The sequence below is a fragment of the Scyliorhinus torazame genome, chromosome 19, assembly GCF_047496885.1.
Source record: "Scyliorhinus torazame isolate Kashiwa2021f chromosome 19, sScyTor2.1, whole genome shotgun sequence".
Taxonomy (NCBI): Eukaryota; Metazoa; Chordata; class Chondrichthyes; order Carcharhiniformes; family Scyliorhinidae; genus Scyliorhinus; species Scyliorhinus torazame.
This window is the reverse complement of record NC_092725.1, coordinates 76,947,651-76,973,018: the sequence shown is the minus strand read 5'-3', so window position 1 is coordinate 76,973,018 and position 25,368 is coordinate 76,947,651. Positions and strand designations below refer to the sequence as shown.

Here is a 25,368-nt window from a genome sequence, read left to right as displayed (position 1 = left end):
TTCAGATGGGGGTCCTGGATGGGAGGGGGTGCTGTAAGGAGGCTTGGGGGAGCCTGAAGAGGGGGTCCCCCAGGGACCCCATTGCGGCCTCTCCTCATTTGGGTGGTGTGGGATAGTGCCCAAATGTGTGGGGGATGACATTGCCCATGGGTGGGTGGTGTAGGGGACCCACAAGCTCACTTAGAGATTGTGGCACCCTTTCAAAATGGTGGCCCGATCTCTGAGTTCAGCTTTCCAGTGCTAAAGAAAATTCTAAGTGTGAGCTCAACAATTGAGGATCTCTCCAGGGTCCAAAAAAGTGACTAAGTGTCATTGAATAGTGGTGGTGAACTCACCAGCAGAGCCGGCGGGAACCTCCCTGAAAAACCCGCCACAAATTACCTTTGAAATGTTTTGGGAGAATCGTGTCCCATACGTCTAGCCTTTATGTTTTAATTGGAGAGGATGTTTCAAGATTGCACCCAGCTCTCTATGTGTTAACAAGGTGAAGGCCAGTGAATATGGAATGCTGCCGACTGCATTGTTGTTAAACTGTTTTATTTACATTTTCAGACATCAATGAGTGTACCAATGCCGTTCTGCCCTGCCAGCCAGGCTACACCTGTATCAACAATATTGGCTCGTACAGTTGTAAGCGCAATGTTGTTAATTGTGGCCGAGGTTATCATCTCTCTGCGGATGGATCACATTGCGTGGGTGAGTTGCACAATTTCTAACTTTAATATTCACTGATGTGTTGATAGAACCAACATCTATCGAGGAAAGAGGAAAGGCTAGAGACAGGTGGGGTTTTCACCTTGGAAAAGAAGTAGCTAAGAGATGATCTTATAGTGATACATGATAAAGTTAGTTCCAGAATAGTCATCCAAGTTACAATTTGAAAAATGGCAAGGGAACGAGGGTCGGAGCTAATTGAGGGGAAATTTATGATTGGTGTTGTAAAACTGTTCTTCACACCAAGTGTGGTCATTGTTCCTGGATGTACCCCTCGAACGTCTCTAAGCAATGCTGGCAGAGTTTACAGATACGTTGTACCCTTACATTATCTCCCAAAATCTTTCCATCTCCTCATTTGTGTCATCTCCTTTTTAAGCCGTCTGAAAATCCCATATCTACTACAATAATTTCCATCAATTCCTAACTTCTCTTAATAAGATCATAAGAAATAGGAGCTGGAGTAGGCCACTTCGCCTATCTAGCCTGCTCCGCCATTCAGTAAGACCCGATTGTGATCTTAAGTCCATTTTCCTGTCTGCCCTCATAACCCTTGACTCACTTGTTGATAAAAATTCTGTCTAACTCCATCTTATATATATTCAATAACCAAGTCTCTCTTTGGAAGGAAATTCCAAACACTAATACCCTTTAGGGAAGAAATTCCTCATCCCCATATTAAATGGGATGCCCTACATTGTAACATTATGTAGAATGTCTAGAATATAAAGAGTTAATGTAATATCATAATTGCCCACTAGATGGAGCTAGATGCAGAACTATATAAAGCACTGACTCTCAGGCTTCTGGGAGAGGGCTGGAGAGAGTGCAGAGGAGAGGTTTAGAGAGTGCAGAGTACAGTTATAGATAAAGTGTAGAGACTAGTGTTAGTAGGGTGTAGATTGTAGATTACTAGATTATTGCTTGCCCCAGGAATAAGTGGTCTAGCTTTAATAAGTAGTGTAATAAATGTTAGCTTTGTTATTGAACGTAGCTTCTGTGATCTTTGTGAGCACTCCGACATTCATCCTGATAATAAGAATCACAAAGAACACTACATAGATCTTAAACTGTGTCCCCTAGTTCTAGATTCCCCCACAAGGAGAAACATCTTTACCCAACATGTGCACAATCAAGCACCCTCAGAATCTTATATGTTTTTGGAAGATTGCCTCTCATTCTTTGAAACTCCAATGAGTTTCGGCCCAACCTGCTCAAACTTTCCTCATAAAACAACCGCTTTATCCCAGGAATTATCCCAGTGAACCTTCTGTTAATTGCTTCCAATGCATCTTTAAAGTGAGGAGACCAAAACTGCATGAAGGGCCATACTGCATCCCTCCTCTGGTCCTATTCTTCCTCCTCCAGAATGTGCTGAGATGGGTGGTCGTTAGATTAGCCATTTGACTTGTGTGCGCAAAGTTCACTTAGCTAATATCAACAGTTGACAGATCTCAGAATGAGTGAAAAGCAGCAGTTGTAAAACTCAAGGACACTGAAACTGAAACACTTAAATCCAGGGTGAACATGCAAATTCCATGAAGAACTTTTCAGAAACAGGATTGAAAATGGCCATGTGGTCTATTCATCTGCTTTATATTGGCATTGAGCTTCAGCAGTGCCGTTTATGCACTAAGACCACATTATGGCGCAGGATTCTCATTAGTATTTATGAGGTCTCCATGAGTCTTAATCTTTTGCTAACATTAAACCCTGAGCTGAACTGGTCTCTATCAGGATAAAAATCTTTTTGGGCCTTCCTTGGACAAAAATGGAGTGAGTTCCCGTTCAAATAGAAAACCTTCATAATCCCTTACATCTCTATTTACAATATACGAGATGGCATCAGTTTCTCACAAGCTTCACTTCCGAGTGCACCATCCTCTGGAGAAACACTAGCCATACTCACTAAAGCTACCGGGTTAAACTCTCTGCATCGAGCTGCGGAGAATCCAGTGGTAGTGTAGAAAACAGGATCGGCGCCGGGCACCGACTCATTTCCAATGCTCCAGCTTCCCCGCTGGCATCAGGATTAAGGTTTGTGCCCTGCGCTAGCGGGAGGGTGCAAATGGGTCATTAAGACCCATTTGCATCCACTTAATGGGCCGGGCACTGTATTCTTCAGGCCCGCGTGATTCTTCCGTCCTCTGGGACAGGAATCATGTGGTGAGAATCATTACTGGTCCTGACAAACGTGTGCCTGGCATGGTGGACCTTGCGGTGGGCCAAGGGGGTAACTCTCTAAGGGAGTTACCCCCAAAGTCCACCCAAAGGCCACCCACTTCCACCCCAAAACAGGACCTGTCAACCCCACACCCACCAGACCCCCGCCAGAGACCCCCTAAATAAGGAGACTTCCAGTGAACTCATAAATAAAGAACCCCCCAGAAACTCCCAAAACAAAGAGACCCCTCCCCAGAATATGGAGAATCCCCCCCTCCCCCACAGATCCCCCAGAATATGGAGGCTTCCCACAGACCTCCCCAGAAAAGAGACCCCTGTCAGGATAGCCCCCAGAAAAGAGACCCCTGTCAGGATAGCCCCCAGAAAAGAGATCCCTGTCTACAAGCTCGAGAGCAGTCCAGTCAGAGGCAGTAAAAATAACCATTGCTTTAACACTCACCTGGGAAAACCACTTGCTGGCTCAGACAGAGGAAGCACCACCTGTCAATTCCTGGAAAGAGAAAACCAGTAGGCTGTGTTTAAATGCCCTCAGATCCCTTATCTGCAAGCCATTCATTCATTTCTCGTTGATATTGATTTAACTAGGCTATGATTGACAGCTTCCACACTCCCCAGCTTCCACACTCCATTCATCTTCCTTCACGGTTGAGTTACTCTGTAGTGCTCTAACTGCAATGTTTATAAACGTCAAGCTTTGATTGACAGATCGTGGACCACTTCAAACAGCATTAAGTGCTTTACAATCATCTCACTTCATAGTTGAAAATAGTTGATTTTAAAGTGGTCAGCTAGAAACTAACAGCACTTTGCTTGGTAAAGGATTAGGAATCACTTCCTTTGTTGGGAGCCCAAATCAATGCAATTTAGCTAGCCTATGCATTGGTGACCGCTCTGCCCTCGGCCACCCCAGTCACCTCTAGGGCACGCTCCTTTTTTTTCACATAAATTTAGTGTACCCGATCATTTTCGTTTCCAATTAAGGGACAATCTAGTGTGGCCAATCCACCTACCCTGCACATCTTTGGGTTGTGGGGGTGAAACCCATGCAGACACGGGGAGAATGTCCAAACTCCACACAGACAGTGATCTGGGGCTGGGATCGAACCTAGGTCCTCAGCGCCATAGGCAGCCATGCTAACCACTGCGCCACCATGCTGCCCCTCTAGGGCATGCTCCTCGAAGGTTGTGAGGATTCTTATGTCCGGCACAGTTCCTCCAGTCTGGGCCCTGTCCCAGAGCTTCTCCTGCAGAGACACAGAGAAGGCATTGTTAGCCACATACATGGTTCACAGTGGTGAGGAGGGGCTGGGTGGTTGTGACGGAAGGGTTGGGGTAGGGTTGAAGAGAGGGTTGGTTGGAGGGAGTGTTGGGGGGTCGCATGGAGAGTTGTAGGCGGAAAGATCTATCTTCCCCTCAGCAGTCACGGTGCTTGTTTCACGATTTTTGAAAGCACAAGCGAACCACACCATCGGCATTTCACCCAGTGGAGGTGGAGAATCACACTGACCCCGGAGAATACCGAGTCAGGCTTGCTAATGATATGCAAACGGAATATACTGTACATGCGGAGTGGAATGAATTGACGGCGTTGTCGAGGCACCGGAGAATTACGATTTGGCATGATCCCGGTGTGCGCCACAATTCTCCGCCCAATCGTCTTTCTCGATTTCGGCATTGGCTGGCGGAGAATCCCGCCCATTGTCTCCCAAACAGAGAATTTTGCCCAATTTTTTTGTTTTTTTCTTCCAGAAATCTGCTTTCAAATGTCTGACTTAATGGCACTGAAAACATTTTCCTCATTCCTATTCTCTACAATAGCTTTTTTGCCACCTTTGGGAGCATCTATTTTCTCATTTCTGCAATCCACTTCTCCGTAGTTAGAAACCAGGGGCGAAATTCTCTGGAAACGGCGCAATGTCCGCCGACTGGCGCCCAAAACGGCGCCAATCAGACGGGCATCGCGCCGCCCCAAAGGTGCAGAATGCTCCGCATCTTTGGGGGCCGAGCCCCAACATTGAGGGGCTAGGCCGTCGCCGGAGGAATTTCCACCCCGCCAGCTGGCGGAAACGACCTTTGTTGCCCCGCCAGCTGGCGTGGAAATGACATCTCCGGGCGGCGCATGCGCGGGAGCATCAGCGGCCGCTGACAGTTTCCCACGCATGCGCAGTGGAGGGAGTCTCTTCCACCTCCGCCATGGTGGAGACCGTGGCGGAGGCGGAAGGGAAAGAGAGCCCCCACGGCACAGGCCCGCCCGCGGATCGGTGGGCCCCGATCGCGGGCCAGGCCACCGTGGGGGCACCCCCCGGGGTCAGATCGCCCCGCGCCCCCCCCAGGACCCCGGAGCCCGCCCGCGCCGCCTTGTCCCGCCGGTAAGGTAGGTGATTTAATTTACGCCGGCGGGACAGGCAATTTATCGGCGGGACTTCGGCCCATGCGGGCCGGAGAATCGAGCGGGGGGGCCCGCCAACCGGCGCGGCGCGATTCCCGCCCCCGCCGAATATCCGGTGCTGGAGACTTCGGCAACCGGCGGGGGCGGGATTCACGGCAATTCTCCGACCCGGCGGGGGGTCGGAGAATGTCGCCCCTGTTCTCTCCATAGTCTGAACACGCACAGAAGTCTGGGAACACGCACAAACAGACTCAAAAACAGCTTCTTCCCTGCTATTACCAGACTGCTAAATGACCCTCCTATGGACTGACCTGATTAACACTACGCCTCTGAATGCTTCATCCGATGCTGGTGCTTATGTAGTTACATTGTGTACCTTGTGTTGCCCTATCATGTATTTTCTTTTATTTCCTTTTCATTTCATGTACGTAATGATCTGTTGAGCTGCTCGTAGAAAAATACTTTTCACTGTACCTCGGTACACGTGACAATAAACAAATCCAATCCAGCTCCGATTTGCAAATGACTGTTTGCTGACCCCCAGCTGTTTGTGATAAATTGTAGCCATCAGCTAAAATAGCAGCTTCCCTTATTTTAGAAACTTTTTGGTCTTCTACGTGTTTCTTAATTCCTGCTGGAATAATGCGTTTGAATTCCTTCATTCACAAGCCCTCTCAAATTTCTGCTCGAACTTTCCTTGAACGAGACCAACGGTCAAAAAATATTTCTTTTTCCCGAATAAATTTTACAAAAGGTCTGTGTAATAAACCCCACGAGGGCCACAGGGATACACTGATTGACCTCCCTGTGGGACTCGTGGAATATGAGCTTCCCCGCTAGTGGGCAGAGGCCCACCCAGCTAGGGCTCAAAAGAACTCTGTATGATGGCTGTCCAAGAACTCAGTTCAATTGGTTGGCTGGTGGCCAATGAATTGGCTAAAAGACTGTATTTTGCCCAGTAACAGGTGGTGATTGGGTCCTACTCGAGTGGAATGATTTTCAGAGAGCCAATGAGCTCAGTTTGAATCCTGGACGCTCAGGGGAAAGGTCCTTCTCTCTTTCTCACTGTCTCCAGAAAGGTTGTGAGTGGATGTATTTTCAAACCTCCAGAGAACCTCAATGAACGAATCTACAGTGAAACCATTACAGGCTGCAAACAGAGACCTGGATCTGAAAGCTAACTTTGAACAAAGGTGTGCTTCAATACAACCATCTGGAACAAAGACTCAAAGATTTCCTTTTACTTATGATTTTCACCCCTCTCTTCCCCTCCGTGTTTGTCTGTCTTGTGTGTGTGTACAGATTGGGGGATTAAGAATTACATAATAGTTAACCAGTTGTAATGGCTACATATTTCATTGTAGTTATCATTATAAATAAAAAGTAATTGTGTTTAAATTTAGAAATCTGGTGACTGTAATTATTGGGCAACCAAGGGCCAAAGACATCAGGTATTTGTTGAAGAATTATTGGTGAATCCAATTGAGTTGTGACTCCAGGTCAAGTGGTGCTGGAATTGACCGCGCACTAGCCCAGGGTGTTGTAACAATGTTTTGTTGAAAAATAACCAGAAGTGGGTTTGGGGAGCTCCACAAGAGGAGGTATTTGCAGGAGTGAAACTGTCATCCTCCCAGCTGCTGGCCCACTGTGATCCATCCGGGCCATTCATTCTCACCTGTGATTCCTCTCCATACAGAACCGGGTGGGGTGCTATCCCAAAGATGGGACGAAGGCACAGAACGCCGCATTGCCTTAAGTTTCCTATAGGTATGTCAGGAATAAAAGAATGACTCGGGTAAGAGTAGGGCCAGTCAAGTAGTGGGAAGTTATGCGTGGAGTCTGAGGAGATAGGAGAGGTGCTAAATGAATATTTTTCGTCAGCATTCTCACAGGAAAAATACAATGTTGTCAAGGAGAATACTGAGATACAGACTACTAGACTAGACGGGATTAAGGTTCATAAGGAGGAGGTGTTAGCAATTCTGGAAAGTGTTAAAATAGATAAATCCCCTGGGTCGGATGGGATTTTTCCTAGGATTCTCTGGGAAGCTAGGGAGGAGATTGCAGACCCTTTGGCTCTGATCTTTATGTCATTATTGTCTACAGGAATAGTATCAGAAGACTGGAGGATAGCAAATGTTGTCCCTGTGTTCAAGAAGGGGAGTAGAGACAACCCTGGTAACTATAGACCAGTGAGCCTTACGTCTGTTGTGGGCAAAGTCTTGGAAAGGATTATAAGAGATAGGATTTATAATCATCTAGAAAGGAATAATTGATTAGGGATTTGTGAAGGGTAGGTCATGCCTCACAAACCTTATTGAGTTCTTGAGAAGGTGACCAAACAGGTGGATGAGGGTAAAGCAGTTGATGTGGTGTATATGGATTTCAGTAAAGCGTTTGATAAAGTTCCCCACGATAGGCTATTGCAGAAAATACGGATATGGGATTGAGGGTGGTTTAGCGGTTTGGATCAGAAATTGGTTAGCTGTAAGAAGACAGAGGGTGGTGGTTGATGGGAAATGTTCAGCCTGGAGTTCAGTTACTAGTGTCGTACCACAAGGATCTGTTTTGGGGCCACTGCTGTTTGTTATTTTTATAAATGACCTGGAGGAGGGCGTAGAAGGATGGATGAGTAAATTTGCGGATGACACTAAAGTCGGTGGAGTTGTGGACAGTGCGGAAGGATGTTGCAGATTACAGAGGGACATAGATAAGCTGCAGAGCTGGGCTGAGAAATGGCAAATGGAGTTTAATGCAGAAAAGTGTGAGGTGATCCATTTTGGAAGTAGTAACAGGAATACAGAGTACTGGGCTAACGGTAAGATTCTTGGTAGTGTGGATGAGCATAGAGATCTCGGTGTCCATGTACATAGATCCCTGAAAGTTGCCACCCAGGTTGAGAGGGTTGTTAAGAAGGCGTACGGTGTGTTAGCTTTTTTTGGTAGAGGGATTGAGTTTCAAAGCCATGAGGTCATGTTGCAGCTGTACAAAACTCTGGTGCGGCCGCATTTGGAGTATTGCGTACAGTTCTTGTTGCCACATTATAGGAAGGATGTGGAAGCATTGGAAAGGGTGCAGCGGAGATTTACCAGGATGTTGCCTGGTATGGAGGGAAGATCTTATCAGGAAAGGCTGAAGGTCTTGAGGCTGTTTTCGTTGGAGAGAAGAAAGTTAAGTGGTGACTTAATAGAGGCATACAAGATGATCAGAGGATTAGGTAGGGTGGACAGTGAGAGCCTTTTTCCTCAGATGGTGATGGCTAGTACGAGGGGACATAGCTTTATATTGAGGGGAGATAGATATAGGACAGATGTCAGAGGCAGGTTCTTTACTCAGAGAATAGTAGGGGCGTGGAATGCCCTGCCTGCAACAGTAGTGGACTCGCCAACATTAAGGGCATTTAAATGTTATTGGATAAACATGGATGATAATGGAATAGTGTAGATGGGCTTTAGATTGGTTTCACAGGTTGGCGTAACATCGAGGGCCGAAGGGCCTGTACTGCGCTGTAATGTTCTATTGCATTTGTTTCCAGAACCCTGGCAGATGCGGAATGCTGCTACACCCAGATCGAAAAAGAAGGCTTGGTTGTGATATTTGCTGTAAAACAATTCCATCAATATATTTATGGGCGCCACTTTAAGGAGGACAAGGGCATTCCCTACATAGCCTTGGCCCGGATTGAGCGCTGGGTTCTATTGCTGGCGGTTATTGAATACACTTTTCAGCATCACCCAGGGGCCCAAATAGCACATGCCAATGTCCTCAGCCGTCTCCCGCTGCCTGTAACTCCCCATCTCCATCAGTGGTGGACGAAGTCGTGGTGACTTTAAACTTAATGTATATTTTGTTGGTAAGAGACGCACAGATATGCACAGGGACACAGAGAGATCCACACTGGTGAAGCTTCACCAATTCTAATGCATGGCAGATTACAGGGGACTTCCCTGGCAGCCCAACAGCCCTATGTTTTGAAACAGCAGGAGCTGAGTGTGGAAGGTGGCAAGCTTTTGTGGGGAGCCCGTGTTGTCATCACACAGCCAGGTCAGGATATTATCCGCAGGACCTGCATAGTGGTCACCCAGGGATTTCAAAGATGAAGATGTAGGCAAGGAGCTATGTCTGGTGGCCAGGGATCGATGGGGAAGTACACCAGAAATCCCCTCCTTCAGTCTCTCTTCACCCCTGGGAATGGCCAGGGGCCCCTGGGTAAGACTGCATGAGGACTTCACTGGACCTTTCATGGGGTCCATGTTTTTGATGCTTGTGGATGTCTATTCCAAATGGTTAGATGTACATAGGATAACCTCTATCACGTCAATAACCACGGTTGGAAAATTAAGGTGCTCGTTTAGCACCCTTGGAATTTCAGAGGTCCTGGTCACTGCGAGCGAGGAGTATTCCACATTCTTGCACATGAACGGAATATGACACATCCAGATCGCCCCGTATCACCCGTCCTAAAATGGCTTGGCCGAACGGGCAGTTCAAACATTCAAATGGAGAATGCGGAAGCAAACCAGGGGCTCCCTGGACACATGACTGACGAGGTTTCTCTTTCACTATAGGACCATGCCGCATTTCACGACAGGGGTAGTACCGACAGAGCTGCTGAAGGGTTGGTGTCTACGAACCAGGTTAAGTCTGACTTTCCCAAGTTTGGGCAGAAAAGTCGTGCTGCAACAAGACATGTAATGAAAGTACCACGACCACAGAACGTGGAGAAAACTTTTCAACCGGGGGAAACTGCTTATGTCCGGAACTTCAGAGATGATGCTCTTTGCCTCCCGGGGATTGTGTTGGAGACAATAGAGTCCTTATCTTATAAGGTCACCACCCACTGGAAGGCGTTGCGCGAACACATCGACAATCTTAAGAAACGAGAGACTGTCTCAGAAGACACCCAGCTAGGGACATCGATACCTCCACTGCCTCATGGGCCACTCCTTAGCCAAGGCATGCAATCCGCAATGGCCCAAACCCTGGACCGTCAAGATGATGCTGATTCCAGCTGGGAGATGGACACCGAAGTGTACGCACTTACAGACGACGTCGTGCTGGAGCCGAACCCCTGTCAATAGCTCTCCGTAGATCTCCACTGAAAAGACAGCGTACAAACTGTTATATGCCACTCGACCCAAATCTGCCGTTAGCTGAAGCACAACTGTGTGCAAAGCAGCACAGAAGGCCTCCTCAGTTTGTGGCAGAGGGGGAATTTTCGGACTGGGGGGGTGGGGGGGGGGGGTGGTAATGAGGGGAAGGGTGTTATAACCTCCACAAGGCCCATGGGATACCCTGATAATCTCCCGTGGGACCCGTGGCTTATGAGCTACCTTGCTAGTGGGCAGAGGCCTGCCCAGTTGGGGCTCAAAGGAACTCAGTATAAAGGCCAGCCTGGACTGGGACCAGCATGCTGGTTGTCCCAACAAGATTGCACTCTGTAAATATATTTGCTGCCATAGGTAGACTTTTTGTAACCGTTATAAATCGATGTTCACATTACCGCTTGGCTACCTGGGTATTAATACTTTAATTCTGTCTTTACCTCAGATTTGAAAATTTCAATCCATAAGCTTCTGGAATCAGCTCGTGTGCATTAAATACCACAGTAAGAAGTCTTACAACACCAGGTTAAAGTCCAACAGATTTGTTTTGAATCACTAGCTTTCGGAGCGCAGCTCCTTCATCAGGTCCTGATGAAGGAGCTGCGCTCCAAAAGCTAGTGATTCGAAACAAACCTGTTGGACTTTAAACTGGTGTTGTAAGACTTCTTACTGTGTCCACCCCAGTCCAACGCCAGCATCTCCACATCATGGCTACCATTAAATACCACAGTCTTAACCTTCTCATAATTTGGAGATGTTCATTAAAAGGCTTGAATAGTATCCAATGCCTTTCCTGTTAAAACATAATGCAAAAGAGTTCTCCCTTTCTCCTGTCACCAAGCTAGCTTTCTAGCAATTTTGTCAAATGAGACAAAATACCTTTCATCACCTTCCTCACTGAAGTATTCGCACTAGACAAACATTCCTAACTATATCAAAACTATATCAAGACCCCTCGTCTAATCTATCTGTTACCTATCTATCAAACTTCTCTTACCCTTTAAATTCTAATTCAAACGTTAACATTTATTTTTCATCTCTTTCATTTACAATTCAAGTTTCTTCATTTGCAACTAAATCCCAGCCAACTCAGCTGGAATGCTATATGGATCCTGAGGAGTCTTGACAGGGTGGATGTGAACGCGTTTCCTCTTGTGGGATAACTAGGGGTCACTGTTTAAAAATTTATTTAAGATGGAGATGAGGAGAACCATTGTCTCTCAGACGATTGTGTGTTTTTGGAACTTCTTTCCTCAAAAGGAGGTGGAAGCAAAGTCTTTGAATATTTTTCTTGATAAGCAAGAGGATCAAAGGTTATAGTGGGTAGGTGGGAATGTGAAGTTGAGTTTACAATCAGATCAGCCATGATCTTATCAACCGGTGGATGAGGCTCAAGGAGTCGCATGGCTACTGTTGCTCCTAATTTGTATGCACGTTCATATGCATTACCTTTCTCTTCCTTAAGATTTCAAACGTTGGGCCAATACCTCAACTATTTATGCATTCTTAGTGCCTACCTTTAACTCTATTTCCAATGTTTCTGCCACTGCTTTTAAATTCATTTTGGTTCACTGTTTCAAGGCACTCAAAGACACTGTGAAATTTTGTTTCTTAAACTTTAGCAAATCCCAGAGTACCTGTCTCAGTCTGTGCATTCAAAATCCCGCTAGGAGCCCTCAATTTTGTCACTATCTTATTAGAGACCCGTAACCTTTAAAAATAATTTTAATTTCCAGTTATTAACTAAAAAGACCATGTAACAAGTTGTCAAGTTTTAAAGGGAAAAACATTTACTGACAAATGATAAAGAACAAGCACTATTAACTTAACACTATGGGCGAGATTCTCTGGCCCCCTTGCGGCGTGTTTCTCGGCGTCAGGAGGCGACCTGCTGTTGGCCGGTGGCAGGAAAATCTGGTCTCGCTGCTGTCAATGGGATTTCCCATTGAATCCACTTTATGCCACTAGAAGCCAGTTGCAGGGGTGCACTGTGGCAGGAGCAAAAGATCCCGCCGGTGTGAACAGCCGGAGAGCTTGTATGGACTTAAACCCAAAATTCCAAACACCTCTCATTCCACTTTTAATTTCAGCTGAGAATTCCTTTTTTCTGTTAGTTTCCTGAGTGTTCATTCATTTCTCCTGGGCCCAAACCAACACGTATCACAGCTCCCAGGAATTCACTCCAATTCTTCTTAGTTTACTTTCTGATATGAGTGGGTTCTTGGGGAATCACCCACTAGCATTCATCTAAGTGATCCCTCTAGCCCCACCTCATGAATTTGGATTTCCCCAGTCTAAGCATGAGTCTCACTTACATTCTTGCATAGCAAGCCCAAATCAGAAACACCCCTGGTTCCTGATGGTCCTCTGCTCCTTGTCCTGGCTGTTCCTGAATAAAATGGCTAATACATTTGAGCTACAGTAAACAACAGAATCTTTCTAACCTCCCCTCCACCCCCAATCCAACAGCTCATCTCCATGTCAATGTGACACAAGTTGCCAGTTCCCAGATAGAAATTCAAATTAATTATCTTTAACTTTAAACCTGCCTGTTTATCTGAAATGCATGTGGGCACTTTAAAATCTTCCATTGTTTACCATGCACCTTGAGAAGGCTAAGGGGCAATCTGATTGAAGTATTCAAAATCCTAACAGGGAAAGACAGGGTAGGCACGGTGTCACAGTGGTTGGCATAGCTGCCTCACAGCTCCAGGGTTCTGGGTTCAATTTCGGCCTTGGGTAACTGTCTGTGTGGAGTTTGCACTTTCCATGTCTGCGTGGGTTTCCTCTCACAGTCCAAAGATGTGCAGGTTAGATAGATGGGCTATGCTAAACTGCCCCTTAGTATCCAAAAGGTTAGGTGGGGTTTCTGGGTTGCGGGGATAGGGTGGAAGCGTAGGCTCTTTCCAAGGGCCGATGCACACTCGATGGGCCAAATGGTCACCTTCTGCACTATAAATTCTATGATTTTATGATTCTAGATAAAGATAAACTATTTCCACTAGTTGGAGATTCTACAACGAGGGGGCATAGTCTAAACATTAGGATTAGACCGTTCAGGAGAGATGTTAGGAAGCATTTTTTCACTCAAATGACATTTGGAACTCTCTCCCACAAACAGCAATTGAAGCGAGAACAATTGTTAATTTTAAATCTGAGATAGATAGATTTTTGTTAAGCAAAGGTATTAAGGGGCATGGACCAATGGCAGTCAGAATGGAGTTAGGCCACAGATCGACCATGATCTCATTAAATGGTGGGACAGGCTTGAGAGGCCAAATCGCCTACTCCTGTTCCTAAATTCATAGCTTCTCTAATCTGAGGAAATTACATTAATAATTTAACACCCCTGTCCACCATTTATACCTTACCTTTAAATCTTCTCCCAAAATGCCAACAGACAGCTCATTTCCTCAAGAAATATTCAGAGAGGCCTATATAATCCTGGGTGTGAATGCCTCTCATCACCATCCCAGCACCACAATAGGCCTGCCCCTTTGACCTACAACTCCAAGCCTATCTGATAGGTTATCCAGACCAAGTTTCCTTTCATCTATCTGTACCAAGCTTTCTATTATCTACCGTACATTTAAAATTACAATATCCAAACTAAAAATATTCTTATACTCTACTGCAATTGTAACAGCTGCATCATTACATTATGCACAACAGACTTAAAAACTGTGCACATCAGCGTCGAAAACTGTTAAGTGTTGCATTCTTAACCCTCATGCCTTTTGTCTTCTTTGCTGTGTGGATTTGGATTTTCCTGGTGAAACTGCGACTTGTGTAAAACATTTGGGCACATGTAATTGGAAAATTGGCAAGAATTTTATTATACTCATATTAGATATATCATTCATGCTCTGATGCAGAGTTTCTTGTGGAATGAGCACTTACTGAATGCATAAAATATTGAACAGTTAGCGAACCATGGAGCTGGTGTCTGAACACTTCAAACATGTTCCCAGCATGGGGAGAAGGGCAGAAGACTAGGCCAAAATGCACATTATTTGCTACTAGGTGTAGCTTGTCAAAAAGGTCTTACAAATGGTAACTTTTCATTTGCCTTGCACAGTTTCAAGATTTTCCTATTTTTTGTTATCCTTGCAGACGTTGATGAATGTGTAGGTTCTCAAAACCCTTGTGGTGAAGGACATTTCTGCATGAATTTTCCCGGCAGTTATCGCTGTGAGTGCAAGACTGGATACTACTTTGACAGCATTTCCAGGACATGCATTGGTAAGTGGGGGATACTACAGAGCCAGCATAGACTTTAGAAATGAAATACTATTTGCTTGGTAATTTAACTTCTATTTTTAAAAAATATATATATTTTATTGAAATTTTTTTCCCTGAGCAACATTTTTCCCGCTTACAAGCGAAACGATAACAGTAACAAAACAGAAATTTTTAAACTTTTAAACAATAATAATAATAATAATATACAAGTAACAAAACCTCGTACTCTATTGACCTATACTCAACTGCCTCCCCCCCTCCCCCCCCCTCCCCCCTGGGTTGCTGCTGCTGGTCATCCGTCTTCCCTCTAACGTTCCCCTAGGTAGTCGAGAAATGGCTGCCACCATTGAGTGAACCCTTGAGCCGATCCTCTCAGGGCAAACTTTATCTGCTCCAGTTTAATAAACCCCGCCATATCGTTTACCCAGGCCTCCAGTCCGGGGGGTTTCGCCTCCTTCCACATGAGTAGGATCCTGCGCCGGGCTACGAGGGACGCAAAGGCCACGATATCGGCCTCTTTCGCCTCCTGCACTCCCGGCTCTTCCGCAACTCCAAATAGAGCTAACCCCCAGCCTGGTTTGACCCGGGCCTTCACCACCTGAGAAATCACTCCCGTCACTCCCTTCCAATACCCTTCCAGTGCCGGGCACGCCCAAAACATATGTGCGTGGTTTGCCGGGCTCCCGCCACACCTCCCACATTTGTCCTCCACTCCAAAGAACCTGCTCAATCTTGCCCCCGTTTTGTGTGCTCTATGTAGCACCTTAAATTGAATCAGGCTAAGCCTGGCGCATGAGGAAGAGGAATTTACCCTGCTTAGGGCATCAGCCCACATACCCTCCTCTATCTCCTCCCCTAATTCTTCTTCCCACTTTCTTTTTAGTTCGCCCACCAACTCCTCCCCCTATTCCCTCATCTCACTATAAATCTCTGACACCTTGCCCTCTCCGACCCACACCCCTGAAAGCACCCTGTCCTGTATCCCCTGTGTCGGGAGCCGCGGAAATTCCCTCACCTGTTGTCTAGTAAACGCCCTCACCTGCATATATCTCAAGAAATTCCCCCGGGGTAACTTATACTTTTCCTCCAGTGCTCCCAAGCTCGCAAAAGTCCCATCTATGAATAAATCTCCCGCCTTCCTAATTCCCAACTGGTACCAGCTTTGAAATCCTCCATCCATTCTTCCTGGGGCGAACCTATGGTTGTTTCTGATAGGGGACCCCACCAGGGCTCCCCGCACCCCTCTCTGTCGCCTCCACTGTCCCCATATGTTCAGTGTTGCCGCCACCACCGGGTTCGTGGTGTACTTTTTCGGTGAGAACGGTAGCGGCGCCGTCACCAGCGCCTCTAGACTCGTCCCTTTACAGGACCTTCTCTCCAGCCTTTTCCACGCCGCTCCCTCACCCTCCATCATCCATCTACGTATCATTGCCACATTGGCGGCCCAATAATAATCTCCCAAGTTTGGTAGTGCCAGTCCTCCTCTGTCCCTATTGCGCTGAAGGAACCCCCTCCTTACTCTCGGAACTTTCCCTGCCCACACAAAGCTCGTAATGCTCCTATCTATTTTATTAAAAAAGGTCCTGGTGATTAAAATAGGGAGACATTGAAATACAAATAAGAACCTCGGGAGGACCATCATCTTAATTGCTTGCACCCTGCCCGCTAGCGATAAAGGCTGCACGTCCCACCTCTTAAAGTCCTCCTCCATTTGTTCTACCAGCCGTGTCAGATTAAGTCTGTGCAAGGTTCCCCAGCTCCTAGCGATCTGAATCCCCAAGTATCGGAAGTTTCTTTCCACTTTCCTTAGCGGTAAGCCTTCTATCTCTCTACTCTGGTCCCCTGGATGTATCACATATAATTCACTCTTCCCCATGTTTAACCTATACCCCGAAAATTCCCCGAACCTCCTCAAGATTCGCATAACCTCTATCATCCCCCCCGCTGGGTCCGACACGTACAGCAATAGGTCATCCGCGTATAACGAAACTCGGTGTTCTTCTCCCCCTCTAGTCACCCCTCTCCATTTCCTGGAGTCTCTCAGCGCCATGGCCAGAGGTTCAATTGCCAGCGCAAACAACAATGGAGTCAGCGGGCATCCCTGTCTTGTTCCCCTATAATAATCGGAAATACTCCGATCTATGTCGACCTGTAACTACGCTTGCCGTCGGTGCCCCATAACGTAGTCTTACCCAGCGAATAAATCCGTTCCCAAACCCAAACCTCCTTAACACTTCCCATAAATACTCCCACTCCACCCTATCAAATGCCTTCTCTGTGTCCATTGCCGCCACTATCTCTGCCTCCCCCTCCACTGAGGGCATCATTATCACCCCTAATAGCCGTCGCACGTTAACATTCAATTGTCTCCCTTTTACGAACCCTGTCTGGTCTTCGTGCACCACCCCTGGGACACAGTCCTCTATCCTCGATGCCAGCACCTTTGCTAGCAGTTTGGCGTCCACGTTCAATAGTGAGATAGGTCTATGGGACCCACACTGCATCGGATCTTTGTCCCTCTTCAAAATTAGCGATATCGTCCCCTCCGACATTGTCGGGGGTAGTGTCCCCCCTTCCCTGGCCTCATTGAACGTCCTCGCCAACAACGGGGCCAACAAGTCCACATATTTTCTGTAGAATTCCACCGGGAACCCGTCTGGCCCCGGGGCCTTCCCTGCTTGCATGCTTCCCAGTCCCTTAACAACCTCGTCCACCTCAATCGGCGCCCCCAGGCCTGCCACCGCCCGCTCCTCCACTTTCGGGAACCTCAACTGGTCCAGGAACTTTCGCATCCCCTCCTCTCCCTCTGGGGGCTGAGACCTATACAGTTCTTCATAAAAGGTCTTAAACACCTCATTTATCTTTCCTGCCCTTCGCACGGTGTCTCCCCTTTCATCCCTAATTCCTCCTATCTCCCTCGCTGCTGCCCTCTTTCGCAGTTGGTGCGCCAACAGGCGACTAGCCTTTTCCCCATATTCATACCTCCTCCCCTGTGCCTTCCTCCACAGTACCTCCGCCTTTCTGGTGGTCAGAAGGTCAAACTCGGTCTGGAGTCGTCTCCTCTCCCTGCACAGCTCCTCCTCCGGAGTCTCTGCAAATTCCCTGTCCACCCTTAAAATCTCCCCCAGTAATCTATCCCTTTCCTTGGCCTCTGTTTTCCTTTTGTGGGCCCCAATAGAAATCAGCTCACCTCTGACCACCGCTTTTAGTGCTTCCCAGACCACTCCCACAGGGACCTCGCCGTCGTCATTGACCTCCAGGTATCTCTCGATACACCCCCTCACTCTTGCACACACTCCCTCATCCGCCATCAGTCCCACATCTAATCGCCAGAGTGTTCTCTGCTCCCTGTCCTCTCCTACTTCCAGGTCCACCCAATGTGGGGCATGATCCGAAACCGCTATGGCTGAGTATTCAGCTTCTTCCACCCTAGAGATCAACGACCTTCCTAGAACAAAAAAATCTATCCGGGAGTACACTTTATGGACGTGGGAGAAGAAGGAATACTCCCTAGCCCTGGGTCTAAGAAATCGCCATGGATCCACTCCCCCCATTTGGTCCATAAACCCCTTAAGTACCTTGGCCGCTGCCGGCCTTCTTCCAGTCCTTGAGCTGGATCTATCTAGTCCCGGGTCCAGCACCGTATTGAAGTCCCCTCCTAAAATCAAATTTCCTGCCTCCAGGTCCGGAATACGCCCCAGCATCCGTCTCATGAACCCCGCATCGTCCCAATTTGGGGCATACACATTAACCAACCTCCATTCCCTCCAGCCTACCACTCACCATTACATATCTACCTCCACTATCTGCTACGATGTTCTTTGCTTCAAATGCTACCCGTTTCCCCACCAAAATGGCCACCCCTCTGTTCTTTGCGTCCAGCCCTGAGTGGAACACCTGTCCCACCCATCCTTTCCTTAGCCTAACTTGGTCCGCCACCTTTAGGTGCGTCTCTTGGAGCATAACCACGTCTGCCCTTAGTCCTTTCAAATGCGCGAGCGCTCGGGCCCTTTTTATCGGCCCATTCAGGCCTCTCACGTTCCACGTGATCAGCCTCACTGGGGGGCTACCTGCCCCCCTCCCGTGTCGACTAGCCATTACCTTCTCTAGGCCAGTCCCATATCCCGCCTCCGCGCTCCCGCTCGCTCCCCCAGCGTCGCATTCCGCCCCCGACCACCTTCTCTTTAGCCATTTCCTTTTGGATTTCCGCAGCAGCAACCCAGTTGTCCCCTTCCCACCTCCCCCCCCACTAGATCCCTATCTAGATTGATTGCTCCCCCCATATCACTTCCGTAAGTCAGCTGACTTCAACTGACCCCGGCTACTCCTGCTCGCTCCTCAGCCCCCCCGGTGTGAGGGAACTCCCATCCGCCTTGCGCCTGTTTTCCCGCCTTATTCTTTCTGGCGCGGGAACATCCCTTTACCTGTCCCGCCTCTTATGGCGCAGCTCCCTTTCCCCTCCCCCTCTCCTTCCCCATTCTCTGACTATGTCCCACCTCTCCCCCCTCACCGGCGCCCACATTTCCTCAGTGTGTCCCCGCCCCCCCCCTTCCCTGTTTACTTCTCGCTTAACTTTCACCATCCCATTAACAAAAACAATAATAACAACAATAACAGTTCCCTGCAGCATCAGTCCCTCAGTTCCGGTCCAGTTTCTCTTCATTGATGAAGGACCATGCTTCCTCCGCCGTCTCAAAATAATAGTGTCTCTCCTGATGCGTGACCCATAGTCTTGCCGGCTGCAGCATCCCAAACTTCACCTTCCTTTTGTGCAAAATCTCTTTGGCTCAGTTGAAGCTCGCCCTCCTTCTCGCCACCTCCGCACTCCAATCCTGGTAGATCCTTACCACCGCATTCTCCCATTTGCTACTCCGCACCTTTTTGGCCCATCTCAGGACCTCTTCTCTGTCCTTAAGGCGGTAGAATCGCACGATTATCGCCCTCGGTGGTTCTCCCGCTTTTGGTCTTCTCGCCGGGATCCAATTTGCCCACTCCACCTCCATGGGGCCCGCAGGGGCCTCAGCACCCATCAGTGAGCTCAGCATCTTACCTACGTACGCTCCACAGTCCACTCCTTCCACACCCTCCGGGAAACCTAGTATCCTAAGGTTCTTCCTTCGCTCTCCATTTTCAAGGGCTCAATCCTGTCAGCACACTTTTTATGAAGTGCCTCGTGCGTCTGAGTCTTGACTGCCAGGCCCAGGACCTCGTCCTCAATACCTGACACCTTCTGCTCCACCACGTGAAGTTCCGTCTCCTGGGTCTTTAAAGTCTCCTTAAGCCCCTCAATTGCCTGTAACAACGGGGTCATTACCTCCTTCTTCAGCAGGTCCACGCACCGTCTCACCACCTCGTCCTGCTCAGGCCCCCATGTCACCTGTGGTTTCTCCGCCGCCATTTTGTTTCACTCCCTCTCTCTCTCTCTCTGATCTTCTGGCTGCAGATTCTTCGGGCTGCAGCCGCCGCCGCCGGTTTTTCCCTCCGTCTTTCGGGGGGGACTCCCTTCCCTCGCGCCTCGCACCGGGTTTTACGGCCGTCCAAGTACCCGTTGGGGCTCTTAAAAGAGCCCGAAGTTCCGTCGGAGCTGGAGCCGCCGAAACGTGCGGCTAGCTCATCCCTGCCGCAACCGGAAGCCAATTTAACTTCTATTTAGAGGCATAGATGAGAACCACAAATTGAGATTAAAAATATGGGTAAATTTCAATGTTCCCTGGCCTAGTTGTCAGACATTCCATATTTATACTTACTGTTTTGTTGCACGGGGGGATTTCAGAAGATGAAGAAAAATTGGTGAGACCATTCCTGTGATTTAACCACAATGTGGTAGCGAATTAATCTGCAACCCTATCTGAAGGGCAAGATAGGAACCGAAGAGGAAATGATAACACCTTAAGGAATGGTCACCTGGACATGTTGAAATGTGTTGAAGGGCCAGTAATGTGAGGGAATTTATCTGATTCATTTGTTCAGGATTACCATACTTATGAAAAAATATTTATGCAAATCAGGTGCTATTTTCAAGGCTGCAACATAATGCTTGAAATCAAATTTAAAAACGTGTGCAGGAGTGCATTCAAGCTGGCGCAGTGCCCGTGGAGTGGCACCCACCTTTGGGGAATGTGCGGGATGGTGTGTATGAAGGCAAGGGATGAGCACCATGTTTTGCTGAGACTGCTTGGCTTGAGCTTGAGCTCAATTGACATACTTGGAGTCAGACTAATCATGAAATTATGCCCACTCAAGCAACACTTATGTGAGAGAGTGTCAATGATTGCTGGTCAGCACTTGCGGTCCCACGGGCAAGCTCAGTAAAAGGCCTTGGCGTGAAAGTTAGGACAATGCCTTCGCCTGAGAATAGAGCTCAGGATGCAGTCCAGTGGCCAAAACTATTGCCACTTGGTCATGTGGTGTGGGCAGAGGTGGTGTGGGGTCCTGCCCAACAAACATACAAATAAAGGGTTGGGCATCAATATTGTGGTTCAGGACATGAGTCAGTAGGTTTTGAGGGCAACTGCAGATGAGGAATGGACTAAGACTGGTTCTTTGCAGACAGATGCTAGCCATCAAGTCTCTCTTTTTGATACTGCAGTGAGCAGACCATCTGGAATAAGGAACCTGGTGGTCTCACTGTCATTGTTCTTGCTCTTACGTAGGAGAGAAGAAGAAGAAGCCCACAGCAGCACCTAACTCGTCAAAGGTAGGAGTATGATTGTCAAATGGAAGGTGTAGTAAGACCTTCTCCACACGCAGAGGATGGACCCCAGAGAGCCATCGCTCATAGGTGCCTCGCTAAAACCAGAGTCTACAGACCTGAAGATGTCGAGAACCAATTTTGCCCAAGACTATGCATGTTCAGGGGACTGGTTGGTCACACCTGCCATCTGCTGCAGGATTTGGTGCCACAGGACTTGGAGGCCCTTTATCAGTGACTGCGGTGCCCAATTTTTGTATCAGTGGCTCTTTCCACAGATGACCTCTGCGGGATTTGGCAAGTGTTTGCACATCAGGGCATTCAGGAGGTCACGGATATGGTCTTTGTCCATCTCAACCGGGATCATTCAAGCCACGATGCAAGAGCAATGTACAGATCTCTTGTTTTCCACAGGCACAGGATGCCATCAGCTGTACTCAAGTGGTACTGAGAGCTCCGTGGCATCAAGCTGTCAACTATTTAACCACATGGGCTTACACTCGGTGAATATTCAGCTGGTCTGTCACCACACCAAATGCATCGTCTAGATTGTGTGCTCAATTCTCAGGGAGTTTGCATGACTCTTTGATTCTCAGCCGCTTTCAGATCCCTGACAACTTTTAGGGTTCACAGAGGCTGCAGTTGAACTGCTCGGAGATAAGAGCCACCCATTGAGGAGGTGGCTGAAGAAACCTGTGCGGAGGTTGCAGAGTGCAGCTGAGACAAGATATAACCAAGCTCACACTGAAACGTGCACTTTGGTTGATTAAACAACAGGGATGCTGAAGATGAAGTTCCGATGCCTGGACACATAGCCCTGTAATATAATCCACAGAGGGGTGTCATGTATCGTTGTCACCTGCTTCACCCTGTACAACCTAGTGCTGAAACACAAGGAGGAACTACCTGAGTTCCTCTGAGGAGGAGATGGAGCAATAGCATGTCACCTGCAATGAGGAGGACATTAAAGGGGATGAGGCTGAGGAGGTCCTTGAGGGCAAGAAAGCCGGTGATGAGATCATGTTGATGTCCAGACTAGACAGACGAGCTCAGGAGGTGCTCATTGCTGCGAGATTCATGAAGGGTTTGAGGACATCCAGTGAGGACACACCATTATGTTCACATGACATCTGTGAGCATTGCACTCGCGTCTGACTGATGGAATACACATAACCTTTGTGGTAAGGATCCTGTCAAGGGGACGCAGCTCCCAATGATCAGGGTCATGTCATAGTAGTGCAGCAGGGCAAGTTTAACTTCTCCTAATCCTACGGCATCCTTTGAGGGCTGAATCCTTGAGCACCACAGTGTCACTGGAGACAGAAACTGATGAGTTGGGGGGCCAGCCGCACCTCTCAGATGCAGAGAGAACACAGGGAGAATGACCAAACTCTGTGAAGCCACCTGTGATAGCGCGGCCCCTTTAAGGGGGTGGGCTCCATTGATCACTTGCCTGGCTCTGGGTCAATCACGTGGAAACACACAAACCCTGGCCAATGTGGAGTTTGCATGGGGCCCTGGGAGCAGGACCCCGGGCAGTGTAGATCAGGGAGTCAAAGTGTTAAGAGCTGTCTGTGCCTGTTAGTGCTTTTGTTGCTCTAACATTTTCAGTATGGATGTCTTGTGCTTTGCCTCCATGGATTATTAAAAGTACTGGTACAAAGAAGATGCTGTTTATTCCAGTTTCTTGAATTTACTGTTCCTTTTTTCCCTAAGTTTTTGTTTCTGTTTCTAACTCAGATGAAAATGAATGCAGGCGTTACCCTGGACGCCTCTGTGCCCACAACTGTGAGAACACTCCAGGTTCCTACTATTGCAGCTGCAGCAAAGGTTTTAAACTCTCACCTGATGGGAGAAACTGTGAAGGTAATCTACAGTTTAATACATTACTAACTGATTATAAAAGATGGTTTTATGTTTCCTTTTCTTACTCAACAGAACAACCTGTAATTCCAAAACACCCCTTTACCATCAGCAACGACATTTCAAATCCTTAAAAATACCAGTATCATAATAATAACTGAGGATCTTAAATATTGCTTTCTTCATTATAATAGTAATCAACAGTCACAAATGTCAGCTTTAAATTACAAGAACATTTTCTATTATTCATTCATGGAATTGTGAGCATTACTGGCAAGGCCAGTATTTATTGCGCAAGTCTAATTGCCCTTGAGAAGGTGGTGGTGAGGCACCTTGTGGTAAACCACTGTTGCACCTGTATTAGGTGATGTACGGTAGGACCTGTACTACAGGTTCGCCGGTAGTCCCTGCCTGCTGGCTCCGCCCAGGAGGCGGGGTATAAATATGCATGTCCTCCAGCCAGCAGCCATTTCGCCATCTGCTGTGGGAGGCCACACATCTGATAGCAATAAAGCCTCAGTTGGATTCAACTATCGTCATTGTCCAATTGATCATGCCTCAATTTATTGCTATCAGTTTCTAAGGATGGACATCTGTATCAAACCGCATCGCCTGCAGCTGGATCCGCACTCAAGCGACGCCAGAAAGGACTTCCAGCACTGGCTAGCTTGCTTCGAGGCGTATATCAACGCGGCACCAACCCCTGTTCCGGAGGCTCAGAAGATTCAGATTTTATATTCCAGGTTGAGCTCCAAAGTCTTTCCGTTGATCCAGGACGCGCCAAACTACGCCAAAGCCATGACTACTCAAGGACAACTACGCACAGAAAACGAACACGTTCTTCGCCAGGCACGCACTTGCCACTCGCTCTCAACTCCCTGGTGAGTCCATAGAAGACACACAGGCCTTCGCCCGGATCAGAGCTGATATTGCCAAGGCCACAATGCACGCTGTAGATGAGACACTGCCCTTCCAAGTAGAAAGCGACGCATCAGACGTCGCCCTTGCCGCCACCCTCAATCAGGCAGGCAGGCCCGTGGCATTCTTTTCCCGCACCCTTCATGCCTCATAAATTCGGCACTCATCCATTGAAAATGAGGCCCAAGCTATCGTTGAAGCTGTGCGGCATTGGAGGCATTACCTGGCCGGCAGAAGATTCTCTTTACTCACTGACCAACGGTCGGTAGCCTTCATGTTCAACAACACATAGCAGGGCAAGATCAAGAACGATAGAATCTTGAGGTGGAGGATCGACCTCTCCACCTACAATTACGAGATTATGTATTGCCCCAGCAAACTCAATGAGCCCCCAGACGCCCTATCACAAGGTACATGTGCCAGCGCACAGGTAGACCAACTCCGGGCCCTGCACGACAGCCTTTGTCACCCAGGAGTCACACAGTTGTACCACTTCATTAAGGCACAAAATCTGCCCTACTCCATCGAGGAAGGAAGGACAATCACCAGGGATTGCCAAGTCTGTGCAAAGTGCAAGCCGCACTTCTACCGGCCGGACGGCGTGCGCCTGGTGAAGGCCTCCCGCCCCTTTGAACGCCTCAGCGTGGACATCAAAGGCCCCCTCCCCTCCACCGACCGTCACACATATTTTCTCAATGTGATCGACGAATACTCCAGATTCCCCTTTGCCATCCCATGCCCCGACATGATGTCTGCCACCGTCATTAAAGCCCTCAACACAATCTTCGCTCTGTTCGGTTTCCCCGCCTACATCCACAGTGACAGGGGATCCTCATTCATGAGTGATGAGCTGCATCAGTTCCAGCTCAGCAGGGGTATCGCCTCCAGCAGAACGACAAGCTATAACCCCCGGGGAAACGGACAGGTAGAAAGGGGGAATGGGACGGTATGGAGGGCCGTCCAGTTGGCCCTACTGTCCAGGAACCTCCCGGCCTCCCGCTGGCAAGAAGTCCTCCCTGATGCACTACACTCCATTCGGTCACTACTGTGCACCGCCACTAACAATACACCCCATGAACGTCTTTTTGCCTTCCCCAGGAAGTCCACATCCGGGGTGTCGCTCCCGACTTGGCTCGCAGCTCCGGGAACAGCGCTTCTCCGTAAGCACGTCCGACTCCACAAGGCGGACCCGTTGGTGGAGAGGGCGCACTTGCTCCACGCAAACCCCCAGTAGGCCTACGTGGCGTTCCCCGACGGCAGCC

General features: G+C 48.2%; 1 protein-coding gene across 3 annotated transcripts in view; it reads left to right on the top strand.

The window, feature by feature from the left end:
* Positions 1–25,368, top strand: part of fbln1 (fibulin 1) — a 345,473-nt gene that overhangs the window by 204,570 nt on the left and 115,535 nt on the right. For all 3 annotated transcript variants that reach the window (XM_072484570.1, XM_072484568.1, XM_072484569.1), the window contains 3 exons: positions 553–696; positions 14,506–14,634; positions 23,066–23,191. In XM_072484570.1, the coding sequence (XP_072340671.1) occupies positions 553–696; positions 14,506–14,634; positions 23,066–23,191 (399 nt within the window). The remainder of the gene's footprint in view (positions 1–552; positions 697–14,505; positions 14,635–23,065; positions 23,192–25,368) is intronic.